Source organism: Octopus sinensis, linkage group LG2, assembly GCF_006345805.1.
Source record: "Octopus sinensis linkage group LG2, ASM634580v1, whole genome shotgun sequence".
Classification (NCBI taxonomy): Eukaryota; Metazoa; Mollusca; class Cephalopoda; order Octopoda; family Octopodidae; genus Octopus; species Octopus sinensis.
In genome coordinates this window covers 84,213,324-84,234,263 of record NC_042998.1, presented here as the reverse complement: position 1 = coordinate 84,234,263, position 20,940 = coordinate 84,213,324, and the positions used below count along the sequence as shown (strand labels likewise).

The window sequence follows — 20,940 nt, the reverse complement described above, 5'->3', positions numbered from 1 at the left end:
AACCATGTCAAAAATAAAATGCATGAGCAAGACATGTTCCTCCAACACAAAGTCTAAGAGTCCAGTTATTCCACATAAGAATTAACTAGCACAATGATGATCCCTCACCAGCCTAAGTGCACAAATGAAAGGACAACCACAAAGTTCTTGCTGGAGAACTGTTAACCAGGTGACATAACAAATGTCAGAGGTGGTTGTAGTGAAAGTTTAGTAGCAAGAGTAAGGAAGAGGTGGGAGTAATTCAAAGAGGCATTACATCTGTTTGCAACAAAAAGGCTTCTCTTTTAATGTTAAAGACAAACTGTGCAAGACATGTGTGAGAAGAGTGATTTTATATGATAGTGAGAGATCAATAATAAATTGGGAGGACTTATGGAGAGTGATGAGAAACAAGTGAAGCATGAGTTGGTCAATGTACCATATCAACTTATATGGAGCACAAACTAAATAGAGTGTGGCTAAGAGCTAAGAGTGTGACTAAAAGCTAATTGTAAGGTGAAGAGCAAAAAGTGTGGTTACATATTTAAAGGCATGAAGGGAGACATAAAGGCATTTGATGTGAATGGATGGTGAATGATGGATGGAAAATGTGGTAGATACAGAAAGAGGAAGACTGAGAATGACATGGGAAATACAAGTAGCAAGGTCAAATCTTAGGTTACAGTGCATTATCGATGGAATGACAAAAGACTATAAGGAATAACAGCATGACATGCAGCATGTGGTGGAGGTATGTGGCTTAGAAGTTAAGGTGTCAGACTTATGATCGTAAGATTGTGGTTTTGATTCCTGGACTGGGTTAAGTGTTGCATTCTTGAGCAAAACACTTCATTTTACGTTGCTCTCGTCCACACAGCAGGCAAAAATGAGTATTCCTGAGATGGACAGGCATTCCATCCAGTGGGAATATATGCACCACAGAAATTGGGAAACTAGCCTTATGAGCCTATACAACTCAGGAAGAATTTTTATCCTTATATTTTTAAGCAAGCATGGGAAACACATTAGAATTATGATGATAACAATAATGATACAATACATGAACAATGAGTTAACAGAAACAGCTGGGCATTTATAGTGTTGTAGCTTTGTAAAAAAAAAATAAAAAGGAAAAATCTATAATCATACCATTAACATAACGACTTTCAAGAATAATTTGTTTGATAATTTTCTAATGTAGCCTTCAAAAAGGAGGGGAAAAATGTTTCAAGGAGTTATTCACACCAAATATACTTATCCTGTATGATATTTGAATATCATTTATCTGAAATAGCTGGTGCTGCTTTTTAAATATGCTATAACAAATACCCTTGTAATTCAATGATCTATTTTATATATATATTTAGGTGTTTTATTATATACAAGCATTGATTTTATTTTCCTGATTAAGCACATTTTTCATAAAGGATGCGTATAATTGATTGAATTGATTTTTATCAGCTTCAAAGACAAGAAACGCAACACTGTTCCTAGAGAGACAAGATGATATGACTGCAATGAATTTAGGAAAATCTTCCAGTGATTTTACCCATACTCTTCTTTTGATATGTAGAAATATAAAAATTTTTCTTTACAAGATTTTTGTATATTACTTTCTCTTGTATTATCATTAAAATGCCTACTTTTTCATGCTTGTGTGGGTGAAATGAGAGCATGGCGCAGAGGCTTCTACAGTCAAATAGTCTTCCTGTTACCAACCTCCGTATTTCCAAGTGAGTTAATATTCAACAACAAACAGCCCAGACATTTATGTGGAGAACTGGAAACAAACACCATATGAATAAGCCATTTGTTTACAAAGATTGTGCAACATGTCAAGACATGCTAAGATACCTGGACATGCTTTCATGGTGGACTGTAAGCAAATGACACAGAAAACACACACCATGAAAATGAGGGACATATCGACTCACCCAGACATACATACACACACACACACACACATATATATATATATATATACATCCATCAGCTAAGTTATGATGAAGTTATTTTACTAACTTCATTATTTTCAAAATTAATTGAAACAATGACAGTGTTTTTTTAATAGAAATATGGTAACACAGGGGTTTACCTGTCTGTTGGTCTATAATAGTGTATAATGGTTAAGGTCAATAGACTATCTCACTTCAGACAATTAATATATTAGACAAACAATGAAATAATTATGACTATAATTCATAAAATAATTACGAAATACTAACAATATTAATCATTAAATTTTGTGTTTAAAAACAACATAAGGAGTTTAATCCCTATTAGGAATATATTTAAACTATTGAAGAAAAATGATGAAAAACGAAGAAATTTAAATAATACCAAGGATGTGTCCTTTCAAAAATAAGGGGTCATTCTGTTCATTGCGGCTGACTTTGAAAACCAATTTACAGGTGCTAAGGAGATTCTTGCCTGTCACTCGAAACTAGAAAAAAATGTAAAAATGAAGAAATATTAAAGAAGATAAATGTCATTTGATTTTCAGTGAATAATAATGATGATGATGATGATAATAATAATAATTGCCCTGATGCAATACCAGGCAGTGGCTCTCAAGGCTGCTGATCTTAACTGATTGGAAGTGTTATCATGTACATTGTTTTGTCTTGGTATAAAAGATGGGTGACAGCAAATATTCTGCTTAATATCACAGATTTGCTTGTCAGTTGCTTGACCGTAACCAGTTGAGCATGTCCCTTAGTGGATGACGATATGTGCATCTTTGATCACAAGCAGAAGTAGTGGGGGAGCATCATAGCCATGTGTTGAGAGGGATTTTTTGGGGTTTGAATAATTCACCTCTGGAAACATGGATGTTTTGTTCAACATCTTTAAACAACCCTTATTCAGGGACCTTTTGAGCAGGATGGGCTACTAGACCAGAAGAAAATTCTAACTGGGCCCCCACCTGCAAGGTCATGTGCTGTTTATCTTGATATGAGATCACCATGTCATGCACATATGGTTGTGATGCATGTGCCTAGTGTACCCTTATCTGTCAAATGTAGATAATGTAAATAATGTCCATAATTCCTCATCTCTTAAATATAGAACTATATTATCTAATCAGTACGAATCTGACATTAGACTTCAATGGAGACATATAGAGAAACTCCATCAAAAACTAGCTTGTCTTTCAAACCATCTAACTTTCTTATGTAGATGTAGACTCTCAAAGCTAATACCACCTGGCTTGAATATAATGACACCAGTCGATTCACATAAAGCTAAAAGAGTAGCGGAAAGGGCAGGACATTCCCTCCAGGAATGAGAACCCAGGTTTGAAATTTCCCCAAGACACCTGAAGAAGACTGGAGGGTATATCAGCTGAAATGCTGTGTTAACAACAAACAAGATGAGGACAAATATCCGTCGAATGTAAATAATGTAAGATATTTCAGGTCAAGAAATTATTTAAACAGTGATGTCTAAGTTACAAAAATATGACTTTATTAAAAATTTGAAGAAATATAACCAGACAGATTCATCTCCATGAATTTCCATTGTTTCCAAAGATATTCAGAAAATTCAAAAATTTTTAGAAGTGTTGAAACTTACAGCTAATATAATTTCTGCCATAGAAAGCAACACATCTGCATTATCAAAATCCAATAACTTAAACACAGCTTTTAAGATGGTTGAGCGTTGTTTGTAGTTTCTACCAAACAAATTTTCCTTCTCCAGTAAATTGTATAAACTTTCAGCTGTGGAGCATATCTGGTCCGCAGCTTTTCCTGCGTAAAATACAACAATGGATAAAAGATGAAATATTAGCAGGAGAGAATAATTAAAATTATGAGTAAATTAATATGGTATTAATTAATTAACAATTAACTACACTCAAGTAGAAATCAAACATCATTATCTAATATGTCATTAACATTTAATTATACTCATGAAGACAAAAAAATCATTATCTCATTTGTAAAAGGAATACAGGTTATTATACCCACCTGCCTGCTTGCTTTCCTATCATCATCTTTGTTTTTATGTGTAATTATATATAAAACATGAAGAATCATGGTTTATATATAAAGATCATACATCTTTCAGTAGAGGAACATGACATTTCATTTTACAAAGAAAAGGTGGACATTTCAAATTTTCACACTATCCAAAGAAGTACTTGGCTATAAGTCTACAGTATCAATCACTCATTGATGGATAGGACTACTGAAGAAAACTCAAGTAATTCATAATGACTGAACATCTTCAAACATTTTCCATCATGTTTTCTATTTATATAGACTAACACGGAGAAGAGGATTTTTGTTTGAATATTTGTTTTTAAAACTGGATGAATTTCCAATTTCTAAATTTTATAACCATGAAATACATATAGACACTATTTTGACAACTAGGTAAATTGAAGTAAGTGTAGTTATGCACTTCAAGTCCCTTGCCACACACAGTACTGACAAGCTATGTGGTTATGCAGTCTGATAGAAACAATAGCTAAATTTCCCTCAAATTACATGACTTAAAAAAAATTCTAGATACCTGGTATGATGAAAATATGGTATGATCATGGCAGATTTTTGATCATAAGCCTGCTCAGGGCAGATCTGGGGTTAAACAACAGACCGATTGATGTAAGCTTGAAACTAATAACCAAGTAATTCAATAGTCTAGCATGCTGACCCCACAGCCATTGTACTTCTAACCTAGAATAAAATTCTAATTGATTATTAAAAATACTAAGACAGTGATTGTTGAGGTGGTGATAATTGTAATAATGACAACATTGTTGGTTGTATATAATGACAATGTTCTGTCATGCTTTAATTATTTATTAAGCTTATAATAATTTAATAAAGCAGTTTTATAGTTTTCTTGTAAATAGAACTGAAAACAGTACTGCTGGTTCTGGTCTAGCAGAGGTACTAGGCTGGACTGCCTCAGATGCATGCAGAACAATGGAACTGTACTGCATGCATTCATACAGTGTCCAAGCTTTGCTGGTATGTGGAGTTATGTCAAACAGATGTTGTTGCATCATCATCATTATCGTTTAACGTCTGTTTTCCATGCTGGCATGGGTAGGACAGTTTGACTGAGGTCTGGAGAGCCAGCGGCTGCACCAGGTGCCAATTTGATCTGGCAATGTTTCTACAGCTGCATGCCCTTCTTAACGCCAACCACTGAGAGTGTAGTGGGTGCTTTTTATGTGCCACTGGAGTCTGGCAATAGGCTGAGTCCATCATAAGGATTGTTCCACCACCCATCTTTAACAACAGAAGGTAGGTGAAAGAGACTGTATGGTAGTCAAGGTCAAAAGGATTTAGAAAAGACACCGTTTTTGATCACGTCCTCAATTTCTTTGGAAAAGAAAGTTGAGGAAGAAGAGAGAAGTGCTCTTACTAAGTGAATTTGTCAAAGGGTAGATGATTATGGCAAAAATGGTCAGAGGACTACAGTTAATCTAAGCATGTGCCTGTAGATTGGAGAATAACAGTTGGGTGAGGACTTGTGCCCTTGGTGGATGGGGTGATCCTAGATCTGTATGATTCCTTCAATGACCCTAGTTGGAAGTTCTTCTGTATCAGGAGGGCAGCACCATAGATGTGTTCACATATTTTGTATATGTCTATCTCATTTTACCCTCCTCTCCCTTTCTTTCTCATCTTCTATGTAAACCCTCACACAAATTGTAAACTGTGCTCGTAATGTACTCCTTCATCAGATATGCCCTGCCACATGGCAAACAAAAGAAATTCTTCTTCTTATTATTATTATTAAGGCAGTGAGCTGGCAGAATCATTAGTACACTGGACAGGATGCTTAGCAGCATTTCATCTGTCTTCATGTTCTTAGCTCAAATTCTGTTGAGGTCAATTGCTTTTCATCCTTTCAGGGTCAACAAAGTAAGTACTGGGGTTGATGGAATCAACTATTCCTTTCCCCACAAATTTTAGGCCTTGTGCTTATATTATAAATTATTATTATTATTATTTTAAATACCTACTTTCTTTGTGGTAAAATAAATTATCTAGTAATGGGTTGATATTCAGGTCAAAGAAACTGGACTCTTCAGTAATTTCTTCATTGATTTCTGCAAAATGATAAAAATAAACAGTGCCAGCAATTGATAAATTTACAGAGAGGTTAAAATTACAAAAAAAAATCTTTTCAATCCATTTTCTCTGGCACTCCATGGGTTACAAGGATGAGGGTTCTAGTTAATATGATTAACAGAACAACCTGCTTATGAAATTAATGTGCAAGTGGCTGAGCACTCCACAAACACATGTATCCTTAATGTAGTTCTCAGGGAGATTCAGTGTGACACAGAATGTGACATGACCGGCCCTTTGAAATACAGGTACAACTCATTTTTGTCAGCTGAATGAACTGGAGCAACATGGAATAAAGTGTCTTGCTCAAGGACACAATGCACTGCCGAGAATCAGAATCACAACTTTACAATCATGAACCAAGCACCCTAACCAGTAAGCCCAGTGCCTTCACCATTCACACTCTGATCAGGAAAACAAAGCAAACAGAAAAAAACAACAACAATGACTATAGTGGGAGTGATGGTGGGGGTAAAAAAACATTACTACTTACTGTCAGTATTTACAAGATGTTGTTTAGAACCATCTTGGTTGATATGTTCATCCTCATTAACGACACTGTAATGACGAGCAATTGATATAAATCAATGAATCAGATGTAAAATTATCAAGCAGAATTACGACAACACTTTCTCACATATATAGCCATGCATTTTTCTATTTCATGGGGAATTGGAAAATTTGTTTCATTTTTATGTCTGCTTTTCCCATGCTGCGAAAAAACACATAACATTAGCTCACTGTCTAATATTCTTTTAATTTTGTTGTGTCGGGGGAGAGTCATTCTGTTTTAATGCCTTATTAATTAACACACTCACCGATTCAATTTCTACCCATTTACATTTTTTTTGCTAAAATTTTCATTGTTTCTTGCAACCTCTTCAATAGTTGTTGACTGCCCGTTATTGGATCTATGTTCTTTTAGTAAATATGGGAGATAATTCTAGACATGTTTTGGTATTATTACACTTCATCAGCAAAGCATAGGCATCACTGTACTTACTGAAGTAGTGATGAGAGAATCTCTATGAAGATGTACAATATTTTGCTAGAGAATGCATGAAAATTGGAATAACTAAAAGTATATAATTAAATAAACCACTGAGGTTAATTACACAGAGTATACTCTGTAAAGTGGTTGGAATCCAGCTGTAAAAACCATGCCAAATCATATAGTGGAGCTTAGTGCAGTCCTCTGGCTTGCAAGTTCCTGTCAAACCATCCAACTATGCCAGCATAAAAGATGGACATTAAATGATGATGATATCTGCATTTAAAACAATAGTTAACTTAGTGCTAACATATTTAATGTAGCATCTATGAAAACCCTCATTAGAAATACTTGTGTGGTGAAGGAAAAACAACTGCTGAAGCAAGGCACTGACTGAATGTGCACAATGTGGTTACTTGACCTTTGGCTTCTCACCACCACCACCACCACCACTTTTGCTTTTCCATGCATGCGTATGTTGGAAAGGTTTACTGGAGACAGTGTTCTGCGGCTGCATACCCTTTCTATTGATGACCCTTTAAGTCACATGACACACAGGGATGCATTGCATCTGTTCTAAAACCAGGATATATTCAGTAAGTTTTTATTTATCCTTTTAATCTTTTACTTGTTTCAGTCATTAGACTGAGGCCATGCTGGAGCATTGCCTTGAAGAATTTGTAGCTGAATGAATCGATCCTAGCACTTATTCTATTAGTCTCTTTTGCCAAACCACTAAGTTATAGGGATGTAAATACAATACTGGTTATCAAGCAGTGGTGTAGGACAAACAGAGACACAAAGACAAACGCGTGCACACTCACATATCTATACACGATGGGCTTCTTTCAGTTTCCATCTATCAAATCTACTCAAAAGGATTTGGTCATCTGAGGCTATAGCAAAAGACATTTGCCCAAGGTGTCACACTGTGGGACAGAACCTGGAACTATGTGGATGGGAAGCAAGCTTCTTACCACACATCCACCAATTTTTTAAATTTTCATTTCATTTCATCTATTTTGTTTGCCCTTACATCACCTCATTCACAACATGAAAACAGTAAGAGAGAGTGAGAGAGAGAAAGAGAGTGAGGACTTTCAACTTACTGTTCAGAAGTTGCTCTCTTCGAGGCTTGTGTTTTGTCTTTTCCATCTCTTGTTTCTTTGTTTCTTCTCACTTTTTCTGAAGATTATAAAGAATTATGAAAGATAGCTTGGTTGGTCAAATATTTTTTTCATGAATGGAATATAATCATATAATATTTAATAAAAAAATATATAAAAATAAAACAAAGTTATGACATAATATATAGTATATCATATATGTTTGGAATATTCTTTTATTTGTTTCAGTCATTTGACTGTGGCCATGCTGGAGCACTGCCTTTAGTCAAACAAATTGATCCTAGGACTTATTCTTTGTAAGCCTAGTACTTATCCTATGTGTCTCTTTTTGCCAAACCACTAAGTTATAGGGATGTAAATACAATACTGGTTATCAAGCAGTGGTGTAGGACAAACAGAGACACAAAGACAAACGCGTGCACACTCACATATCTATACACGATGGGCTTCTTTCAGTTTCCATCTATCAAATCTACTCAAAAGGATTTGGTCATCTGAGGCTATAGCAAAAGACATTTGCCCAAGGTGTCACACTGTGGGACAGAACCTGGAACTATGTGGATGGGAAGCAAGCTTCTTACCACACATCCACCAATTTTTTAAATTTTCATTTCATTTCATCTATTTTGTTTGCCCTTACATCACCTCATTCACAACATGAAAACAGTAAGAGAGAGTGAGAGAGAGAAAGAGAGTGAGGACTTTCAACTTACTGTTCAGAAGTTGCTCTCTTCGAGGCTTGTGTTTTGTCTTTTCCATCTCTTGTTTCTTTGTTTCTTCTCACTTTTTCTGAAGATTATAAAGAATTATGAAAGATAGCTTGGTTGGTCAAATATTTTTTTCATGAATGGAATATAATCATATAATATTTAATAAAAAAATATATAAAAATAAAACAAAGTTATGACATAATATATAGTATATCATATATGTTTGGAATATTCTTTTATTTGTTTCAGTCATTTGACTGTGGCCATGCTGGAGCACTGCCTTTAGTCAAACAAATTGATCCTAGGACTTATTCTTTGTAAGCCTAGTACTTATCCTATGTGTCTCTTTTTGCCAAACTGCTAAGTTATGGGGACATAAACGCAGCAACATTGGTTGTCAAGTGATGCTGGGGGGACAAACAAAGACACACACACACACATATATATATATATATATATATATATATACACACACAATGGGCTTCTTTCCGTTTCCATCAACCAAATCAACTCAAAAGGCTTTGGTTGGCCCGAGGCTATACTAGAAGACACTTGCTGAAGTGGGACTGAACCCGGAACCATGTGGTTGGTAAGCGAGCTACTTACGATACAGTCACTCCAGTGCCTATAGGTGTAAATATTTAAGAAAATGCTATGAAATCCTAATACACAGAATGTGTGTGTGTGTGTGTGTCGGTCTGTCTGTCTGTCTGTCTATATATAAAATAAAGATGTGAATATATAAATAAAATATAAATGATATAAGCAGCAGATGTTGAGAAAAATGAAAAAATGTGTACAGAGTATAAATACGTTAAAAAAAAAAAACCAGATGTCTCTCCCAAGTCAGTTTGACTCTGTAGTATGTACCATGGTTTTGTTATTATAGTTGTCTGTCTAGTCAAGAACAGGGAGATATCCTTCCAGCCTTCTCATCCTTGACTCAGTAAAATATCCAGGGTGTGAGAGCTGGAGGAAAAGGGTGATGCTGCACCAGCACCTGGCTGGTATTTATTTCAGGTGAGTAGACTAATGTGAAATAGAGTGCCTTGCTCAGAGACACAATGCACTACCCAGCCCAGGAATGCAATATAGTAAATTGGTAAACACTATAACATAATCACACATACATATATATATACAGACATACACACAGAGTAGATTCTACCATTGGTGTCTATGAACGAGGATCTAACAACCAATATTATAACTATTAGACTACCAAACAGATGATTTATTTTCTATGGTGAAGGCTTGTGTAATACCAGCCACACACTTTGGAAATACTGATAACAGAAAGTGGGAGCAAATGTTTGATGTAATTTCAATGAGCAACATACTGCAGGCTTTTCTTATCTCCTGGGTTAGCTGCCTTTACCATAGCTTAGAGTCAAACCTACCTTGGTAGTTAAATATGCACGTGGGCACTAAACTAGAAATTTCTGCACACCCACACATGCACACGCGTATGCACGCACGCATGCACACACACATGCGCACACACACACACCTGGATGAATGTTGACTCTTCTGAGTTCATTTGTCTCTTGACATGTCTTGCTTTCCATCCCACAGGGTGTCCAAAAACCAGCCCACTCACCAAGCTGGCAAGGTGGTTTAGTCACCAATGGCCCACATGACTGAATCATGTACCATATATTTTTTTCTCTCTTATTAAAAGCAAGGAAAACTTTGTAAATATGTTTTAGTAACAATAAAGAGGTAGAAAAAAAAAAGCAACAACTAGAAAAAGAAGCAATAAGCAATATTTGACAAATATAATTAGAAATTCTAACCTGATCCTTCAGAGCCTGGCTGGACTAGTTTAGTGTGGGGACGGATATTTTTATGACCGGAATGTTTACATTCTTCAGGTGGTGGTTTTGGAGGTAAGAATTTTGGTTCTGATTCGGCGTTTAAAGCAGGAGGCTGTAATTATATTTACCTTAAAGTGTTAGACTTCAAACAATCAAATAAAAGGACCATCATTATCATCGTTTTATGTTCACTTTTCCATGGGTTGGGCGAAGTTTGCTGAGGATGATTTTCTACGGTTGGATGCCCTTCCTGTCACCTGCCCTCACCTGTTCCCAAGCAAGTTAATATTTCACTATGGTCAGACATCCTTTCACAAAATACTAGAAATGACGAACTGTTTCTTTGACAGTGACACTCATTTACAACTATCACATGATATCAAGATAAGGTCTCACACACACACACACACACACATTGTGAGTGATCACAAGTGCAACACCCTAGCCACCAGACCATGTGCCTTCACTCTATATAAAATGCTTCTTTCAGTTTCCATTTATCAAATCCACTCACAAGGCTTTGGTTGGTTAGGGGCTATAGTAGAAATGACTCAATGATTTTTGCACATAATCTCCCTAAATCCCAGAGATGAGATCATCCATGTAGCTTTGAGATTTTTATGATACAATTGCTTATTTTTAGAAGGATACTGAGAGATAGGTGTGAGAGGCTGGATCTGGCTGGTTTTGAACATAAAACAAGTAGAATATTTAGGCTGGATATGACCAGTCTGAATGCTGAAGGGTTAAAGGAGTACTACTACAGCTGTGTAAGTTTATCAAAAATGACCAACTTATACAAATGAGTAACCTAAAATATAAACTGACACACAACATACCAAAGGGAATCTTGAGCTTTAAGACGTGACACAAATTTGTGGTATTATAACTCAAGACACTATAATCTCTGTCAAGCAACGAATTAAATCTTGAGATAAAATTATAAATCATTCACTGAGTGAATTTTCAAAATGAAAGCATAAAATAAATATCTTAAGAATGTTAATGAGACAAAAGTCAAACAGACAGTACACCAGTAATCACTATATAAAGTTTATGACCTACAAGATCTAATGAAAAAAAAAAGAACAAAGAAACAAAACAAAACAAAAAGTATACCACAGAAGAAAAAGCATATAAGTTTCTGTGAAAAATAATGTTCAAAAGTTTCATGGAGTATCCAGTTCACCTGAAAACTACATTTATTTACAAACTTAGAGTAATAACTGAATGACGTCGAATTTTTTATAAAACTTGAAATAAGTATATATATATATATATATATATATATATATATATATATAAGCGCCCTGAGAGAAAAGTTGGACTTAAGAAACATCAGATGTGGTGTGCAAGAGAGACGACTGCACTGGTATGGTCAGGTGTTGCAAATGGATGAGGACAGCTGTGTGAAAAAGTGTCACACCCTAGCAGTTGAGGGAACCTGTGGAAGAAGTAGACCCAGGAAGACCTGGGATGAGGTGCTGAAGCACGACCTTTGAACATTGGGCCTCACCGTGGCAATGACAAGTGACCGCGACCTTTGGAGATATGCTGTGCTTGAGAAAACCCTGCAAATTAAGTGAGATCATAACCGTGGCTTTTGCTGTATAATCAGCCCATTTAAGAGTACCCTTCAATCATTGGACAATAAACTATGCTTGCAAAGACCTGTTAAGGCAAGTGAAATCACTGTCGTGGCCAATGACAGTATCGCCTGATTGGCACCTGTGCCAGTGGAACATTAAAGTACCATTCGAGCGTGATCATTGCCAGGGCTGCTGACTGGCTCTCATGCTGGTAGCACATAAAAAAAAAGCACCATTCGAGTGTGGTCGTTGCCAGTGCCACCGGACTGGCTACTGTGCAGGTGGCATGTAAAAAGCACCATTTGAGCGTGGCTGATACCAGTACTGCCTGACTGGCCCTCGTGCTGGTGGCATGTAAAAGTACCCACAACACTCTTGGAGTGGTTGGCGTTAGGAAGGCATCCAGCTGTAGAAACTTTACCAGATCAGATTGGAGACTGGTGCAGCCTTCTGGCTCGCCAGCCCTCAGTCAAACTATCCAACCCATGCCAGCATGGAAAGCAGACGTTAAACGATGATGATGATGATGATTATATATACACAGCACTGGATTAACCATTAAGCAAAATAAGCACATGCTTAGAGCATGAAAGGAAGAGGGGCTCCTCAGAAATGGTAAATGGTTTATGGCACAAAAGAAACTACTTTAAACTTGCTAAAATAATATTCGGGATGCCTTACCTCTACAAAGTATAGAAGCAGATGTTTTATGTAAGATTCATTTTGAGAATCTGATCACAGATTTTGCAATTAAAAAAGATCAGAGGAAACTTTTCAAATATAGATGAAGTGGAAGTATACAAAAATAAACATTATTTTCCATCTTGCTGTTAGTTTTGTTTCATCATCACCATCATCATCATCGTTTGACATCCACTTTCCATGCTGGCATGGGTTAGATGGTTTGACTGAGGACTGGTGAGCCAGTGGCTGCTCCAATCTCAATCTGGTCTGGCAAAGTTTCTACAGCTGGATGCCCTTCCTAATGCCAACCACCCTGAGAATGTAGTGGGTGCTTTTTACATGCCACCGACACGAGGCCCAGTCAGGCAGTTCTGGTAATGACCATGCTCACACTCAAAAGGTGTTTTTACATGCTACCTGAATGGGAGCCAGTCCAGCAGCACTAGCAACAACCACGCTTGAATGTTGTTTTCACGTGGCACCTGCACATGTGCCAGTAAGGCGATGTTGGCAACGATCATGCTTGAATGGTGCATTTTACGTATCACCAGCATGGGAGCCAATCTGTGGCCCTGGCAGCGGTCACACTCGGATGTGCTTTTAACGTTCCACTGGCATGAAATGGTTTATTATTGCTTACATTTTGAATTCTATATGGAGGCACCAAAATCTTTTGAGTGTTTAGGACCTCTCTGGTTTTAATCCAGCCCTGACTGAGTGGTATCCAACAGATTGGAAAAGGCCTCCGCAATGATGGAGAAATGATCTAGTTAAGCAATTTGGGTCAACATATGAAAGAATGGTGCAATCAAGACAGAATTGGAAGTGTATTGTGACCAGTGGTGTATAACATCTGGTGGTTTGGTTGATACTGTGATATATTATCAAAAAATATCATCACAGCACACTCCACCGTAATCATGAGTAGCACTTGGCTAAAGCCCGTAAACTCATAATTTGAGTGATACTGAGCTATAATCAACGATCTCTCTGGACAAAAGCACATCCTTAAAAGAAATAGGACTGCATCCCAGCAGCTGGTCCTTCTTTTCAGAGCCAGGAGGTAACCCCCTCAATAATTATTGATACTCTATAAAGCTCAGATGTGGCCCACAATGGAGCATTGATTTCACATTTGAGATGGTGCTGCTCATGCATGCACAACCATTTCAGACTGCATCCAGAAAAGGGCCAGCCAAGTGATCAGCATGAAGTCACTCAAAGACTTGAACTAGCCTCTAAACAACAGATATGCTGTCTCCTCTCTGAATGCTTTACTGCAACTATAATTGACTCTGTCTCTTAGAGCTGGCTGAGCTCAGACTCTCACTTAGGCATTCCCATCCTATTCATCTCTCATCATCACCCTTGTTGTGTCTAACCTACCAGGTCCCACACTAATCGCTATATTCAGGCCTGCCTCCCTGGAATGCTGCTCCTTTGAGCTTCCTGCCTAGCTCATATCTTTCTTGCATGTGTTGATTTACTAAGATTTATAAAGAACATTTATGGCGTCAATCCCACTGGTCTATGATGACCTGCAAAGGCTATTTTGGGCACTGCTCTTTTCTCTAGACCCAGCAAGTAAATTACATAAATCACACACACACCATTATTCTAATATTCTGAACATTCTATATGTAGCTGCTGGTCAAGTAGTGGTGTCGATACAATCAACTATTTTACTCATAACAAATTTATGACCTGAGTTATAAATCAATAGGTACATCATTATCATAACTTTAATGACTACTTTTCCAAGATTGCATGCACCAGACGGAATATGTCGAGGCAGATTTTCAATGGATGGATGCTCTTCTTGTCACCAACCCTCATCTGTATTCAAGCAAAATGATATTTACTTGTGGCCAGACATGTTTCTCATGGAAAATTGAAAACAAAGGGCACCACTTGTGTGATGATGACACTTCTTTACAATGGCACCAGCAACCTGAGGTCCCCAAGTAACTCAGAAGATAAGACCCCTCAAATGAGGGGTGGGGTGTAGTATTGAGGGATGTGGCTTTATCATTGTTTAATTAAGAAATTGATCAGTTCAATCGAATAAATTATTTATTGTTGATATAAAATTAAAAAAAATTAAAAAAACTTGTGATATTTTCTGGCAATGCAAGAAAAAACAAGATTCAAGACAAGGAGATGTACAAACATCCACATATATATCAGACAACTCCCTTCCCCTCTTTTGTTTATAAATGAGATATTTCTACCTAGGGATCTTATTTAATTTAATCATCAACATCACCGCCATCATCATCATCACCATTGTTTAACATCTGTTTTCCATACTAGCATGGGTTGGATGGTTTGACAAGTGCCACTGAACCAGGGGGCGGCATCAAGCTCCAACATTTGCTTCAGATTGTTTCCCACTGTTGGATGCCCTTTCTAACACTAACCACTTCACAGAGTATACTGGGTGCTTTTTACATGGCACCAGCAACCTGAGATCCCCAAGTAACAAGACCCTTCAAATGAGGGGTGGGGTGTAGTATTGAGGGATGTGGCTTTATCATTGTTTAATTAAGAAATTGATCACTTCAATCGAATAAATTATTTATTGTTGATATAAAATTTAAAAAATTAAAAACTTGTGATATTTTCTGGCAATGCAAGAAAAAACATTTAAATAATAATTTGTTCTTGTTTTACTTACATTGTTGATGGGAGAGAGTCTGGTTCCAGAGACTGGCCGAGATTCCCAGCCTTCAAAATGACGGGAGCCGATACTTAAAAAGACAATATAAATAATAAATTACATTAATACTAATTAACAAAATATTACTGGAAGAAAAGAAAGCTATCTTTCCCATAGCTATCTTACCAAGGAAACAAAGAAAAAGAAAAAAAAATGAGAGGTGTATTAAGCAACAGAAGATGGTGGGGGAGGGAGTAATGGGTTGTGCCATGTCTTGCAGATGTGATTGCAAAGGTGTTGCTGCAGAGAATAAACATTGACCAGCCCCGTAGGATAGGGTGGCTGGTGGCTGTCGCCACCCTACCTTGCGGGGCTCATTTCTCAGATGAGCCTCAATTATCCCGATTCTGTGGAGGAAATCAGCAATGCAGGGTTCCAACAATACCTGAGGTCTCAACAACAGTGACTGGAACAAACTGATAGCAGCTGATCAGGCTCATGTATTTGTTTATTTTGCTCTCCTCTGCATTACAGGCAGCAACAGCAAATTGCAATAAATTATATCACCACTCTGGTTTGTATTTGTTTTATTTTCTTTTTCATTTGTTGCAGAGAAAAGTGTTTGATTGTGTTTCAATCTTCTGTGGTTGAAAGCAAGCTGGAGAGACAAATTAGGTACACAGAGAGAGAGAGAGAGAGAGAGAGAGAGAGAGAGAGAGAGAGAGAAAGAGAGAGAATATATCACAGAGGTCATGAGTGAAAGAGAGAAACAAAAAAAACAAAGATTTTGAGGGGGAGAGGGAGAGGGGCAGATAGTGTGAAGAAGGTTTCTCCAATAAGGGAGAAACCTAAAATTAGTGAGGTACATAATAAAGATGGGAGAAGTAAATTGGTGAGAAAAGGTAATGAGAAAAGGAGAGAAAAAGAGAGTGAAGAGGGGGAGAGAGAGTGAAGAGAGGAAGAGGGAGAGGGAGAGAGAGAAAGAGAGTGGAGAGGGAGAGAGAGAAAGAGAGTATTTCTTTATTCACCATAAGGTTGAGAAAAAGAGGGGACTAAACAAACGTTGGGGGTCAGGGTATCGAATGAGACGAAACATATGAATAAACAAACAATTAAAATATATACAATTAAATGAGAATGAGTGATTAACAAAAAATGAAGCGGAGGACGCGGTCGACCCCACAAACCACATACTCACACTGAAGACTTTGCTTTCTCCTTTTTTACATTCTCGATTAAACAGGTTCTTTCACTCGCAACATACTTGTTATAGACTTCCATCTTTTACGAAACACACTTTGCGACAGGCATTTCTTCTCCAGCCTTATTTTCCGTTTCATGTGGAAAACGAAAAAGTCGATTAGCTCGAGACTGGAGATAAACATGCCTGTTGCAATTCCTTTTACTCTCGTCTTCCACACTACTTATTTCGCCATAGCAACTACCGAAAGAAAACTGACTCGCTCCTCCCTATTCAGGAAGGTCGGCGGAACTATCTTAATTACAGATTCGCTCGACAGTTGTACTCTTCTCGAATGCGACAGCAGGTGTTCGACAAGTCCAGAGTTCAGTCACCTTGGGGCATTGCACAATCGCGTGCAGGACAGTTTCACTGTCCCTCTTACATCTTGCACAAACCGGCGAAGGTGCACACCCATGTCTAAAGAGCTTATCTCGAACCGGTAAAGCTCCTCTGTAACATTGCCAGGCCAGGGACTTTTTAGAGAGAGAAAGAGAGTGGAGAGATAGAGAGAGAAAGAGAGTGGAGAGATAGAGAGAGAAAGAGAGTGGAGAGATAGAGAGAGAAAGAGAGTGGAGAGATAGAGAGAGAAGAGAGTGGAGAGAGAGAGAGAAAGAGAGTGGAGAGAGAGAGAGAAAGAGAGTGAGAGAGAGAGAGAAAGAGAGTGGATAGAGAGAGAAAGACAGTGGAGAGAGAGAAAGAGAGTGGAGAGAGAGAAAGAGAGTAGAGAGAGAGAAAGAGAGTAGAGAGAGAGAAAGAGAGTAGAGAGAGAGAAAGAGAGTAGAGAGAGAGAAAGAGAGTGGAGAGAGAGAGAAAGAGAGTAGAGAGATAGAGAAAGAGAGTGGGGAGAGAGAGAGTGGAGACAGAAAGAGAGAGAGTGAGAGAAAGTGGAGAGAGAGAGAGAGAAAGAGAGTGGGGAGAGAGAGAAAGAGAGAGAGAGAGAGAAAGAGAGTGGAGAGAGAGAAAGAGAGTAGAGAGAGAAAGAGAGAGAGAAAAAGAGAGTGAAGAGAGAGAGAAAGAGAGTGAAGAGAGAGAGAAAGAGAGTGAAGAGAGAGAGAAAGAGAGTGAAGAGAGAGAGAAAGAGAGTGAAGAGAGAGAGAGAGGTGTCAATGAAAAACAGAGGTAAAAGAAAGCAGAATATCAATAATGATAGAGAGAGAGAAGAGCAAGTGGAGAGACATGGATATTAAAAGACAAGAGGAGAGAATGATTTATTGCCAGAAGAGAAAGGTAAAGAAACAAACATGATTTATCTTTCTTTGTGTAAACAGTAATTTCTTTTAACTAGGCACAATGCCAATTTTCACTGGAGATAAAGTATAAGCAATTGAATTATCCCTTGTACCTTCCTGACCCAAATCTGGGGTGGAAATGTACAAAAGTCAAAAAGTTAAACCCATCCCCTGGCACAGTTTCACTCTAGAATCTTGAAGAGGGCAAAACTAACAGGTGTAATGTTGCGATTCCTAACCCCTTTATTGTTGTTTTAGTCCCTTTATCTAATTTTGTTTCAGTCCTTTTATCTTAATTATTCAGCTCTGGCATTGCATGTATGACACCTTGTTTGACAAGTGTCTTCTACCATAGCATCCAGCTAACCAAAGCCCTGTGAGAGGATTTGATAGATGGAAATTACAAGAAGCCTGTCATGTGTGTGTGTGTATTTGTCCCCCACCACTGCTTGACAACAGTGTTGGTGCATTTATGTTTGTAACTTAGTGGTTTGGCCAAATAGAACCAATAGACTATGCACCAGACTTAAAAGAAAAAAAGAAAAATAAGTACTGAGTCAATTTGTTTGGATAAAATTCTTCAAGGTGGTGCCTCAGAATGGCTGCAGTCTAATGACTGAAAGAATAAAAAAAACTATCTATATAGGAATGAAAGTTCTAACCAAGGACTACCTGTCACTGAGGAGCTGACACATAAGCTGAAACATCAGTGTCTGATGGTCCACTGACATCATTCAGGGCAAGCCATATTTTAAACACACAAAGTCTCACAAGAGAAGATTCTCTGAGACACAACCCTATCAGCCATCCAAAAACAAAAAATAAATTAAAAAAATAAAAACCTTAGTGCTTTCTATGGTTGTTCATATTTCATAAATTATATACACATCATTGTAATATAATGCTGTTTTAAGTGCATATATTGGTTTACAGGTTTTTGTAATTTTCATGTGAAGTGTGACAGTATATTTCTTTTTATTCAATCTTTAGTGCATCACAAATTCATAAAAATTGAAACTCCACCCCAAAAAGCCAAACAAACAAAAAAAAAATAAAAATAATAAAAAACGTCTTTGATCCAATTTTGAAAAAATAAAAAGCTATTGGCATTTTTTTCAGCAACTATTTAGACTAACAATATTACCTGTAGGTACTAGCAGGTCGAGCTTCCCGGCTGCGATTGCTCATCTCACCAAACAAAGTTCGTTTTTCATCTCGAGGTGTAAAAGGCCTCTTTGTAGATAAAGACCGTAGCGTCTTTTTCGCATCTCGAATTATATCAGCACTAGTTCGGCGATGCTCAAGATTTCGGTAGAATGGAAATTGGTTGGAATTTTTTGCTTCCATCCTGTTTTTGCAAAAGTAAAACAAAAAATAAAAGTTATTTTACATTGTAATGTATGTGGTGTGTATGTGAGTTATAAGCTAACCCTTTCAATATTATATTTCTGACAAAATACTTCACCTTCATTTAAATTAATTTTTAAAATATAATGAATTTAGTAAACTAACATTTTTTTATTATCAAGTTGGTGTTTGGAGTATAAATATAAAATTTTGATGAAAGATTTTAATTTAGATCACTTTATGACAGGAAGTTTGTATAATAATACCGAGGGTGGTCACAGGTGGAATGGTATCGAGAGGGTTAAATCCATGTCATGGCTACTCATCTAAAAGGGCAGTTTCTTCAAATATGAACTGATGCAGTGTAAAGAGGACCGTTTAGTCCTCTTTGACATAGCTATCTCTCTAGTGCCAGTAGCATGTTGAAATAAACCCAGTACACTTTGTAAAATGGTTAGCGAAAGGAAGAGCACTCAGCTACAGAAAATGTGCCAAAAACCAGAATGTGACAGAAGGGTAGATTCCATTAGGTGCATTGCAGGCAAACTGTCCAGGAGGGCAGTGACTCAGAATAAGAAATGATACAGGTTAGAAAGAGCTCTTTAGAGTTTCTTACATGGGATAATCTATGATAAAATACAATAAGCTAATAATGGTGTCTCTATGTGGTTGCTAGAACTGCTAAAAACAACAGCTAGATCTCCTTCAAAATACATCTTGCTATCTTAAAAAAATGACGTTGGATAACATTGCAATGGGTTCCTTGCATATAAGATGAGATGGTTATGGCTCAAATGCTTGAACAAGGCTGACCTGGGGTTAAACAACAACAAACAATCCTGTCTTAGTTGCTTTGTGTCCAAAATAACAAGGACCTTCTAAACCATATAAGAATGGAGAATCATCATTTAATGTCCATTCTCCATGCCAGCATGGACTGGACGATTTGGCAGGATCTGATGAGATGTAAGACTATCATGAGTTCCAATGTCAGCTTTGGCATGGTTGGTTTCTATATATCTGGAAGCCCTTTCTAACACTATTAACTTTAGAGAGTATACTGCATGCCTTTTCTCTTGAAATGGATGTAACATGGTGATAATGACAATGATAATAGTGATGATGTCTTATCATAGAACAATTTAAGATAAAAAGTGTACAGGGAAGTTGTATTAATAACCAAATGATTGTGTTTCTACCCAATTATTTTTGGCTCGTTTAATCAAGTTTAGTATAACCACATACATAACCTGCTTCTAAGTCGATCAAGTATTTATTATACGACAAAAGAATTTATAACAAAGCTATTTTTGACTGCACATATTTTCATTGATTTTCTTTGTTTCTTTGTTTTTTTTTTGTTTTGTATAATGTTGCTTCAGACACAAAGAATCTTTCTCAAGGACGAAATAACAACTACAGCAAGAACTAATGATATGATGAATGTTGGTGTAGCAAAGGATTTTTAGGGGC

At 37.1% G+C, this 20,940-nt stretch overlaps 1 protein-coding gene across 6 annotated transcripts in view; it reads right to left on the bottom strand.

Moving 5' to 3' along the window:
- LOC115225108 (armadillo repeat-containing protein 2-like) overlaps positions 1-20,940 on the bottom strand; it is a 70,090-nt gene that overhangs the window by 40,471 nt on the left and 8,679 nt on the right. For 5 of the 6 annotated variants that reach the window (XM_036514863.1, XM_036514853.1, XM_036514874.1 and 2 more), the window contains exons 2-9: positions 19,265-19,468; positions 15,667-15,739; positions 10,696-10,828; positions 8,903-8,978; positions 6,565-6,629; positions 5,963-6,049; positions 3,556-3,731; positions 2,320-2,422 (exon numbers count right to left, since the gene is read on the bottom strand). In XM_036514863.1, coding sequence (XP_036370756.1) covers positions 2,320-2,422; positions 3,556-3,731; positions 5,963-6,049; positions 6,565-6,629; positions 8,903-8,978; positions 10,696-10,828; positions 15,667-15,739; positions 19,265-19,467 — 916 coding nt within the window. In that variant the 5' untranslated portion in view covers position 19,468. Of the gene's footprint in view, positions 1-2,319; positions 2,423-3,555; positions 3,732-5,962; positions 6,050-6,564; positions 6,630-8,902; positions 8,979-10,695; positions 10,829-15,666; positions 15,740-19,264; positions 19,478-20,940 lie in introns of all 6 variants that reach the window. The other variant, XM_036514870.1, reaches the window with a different exon arrangement.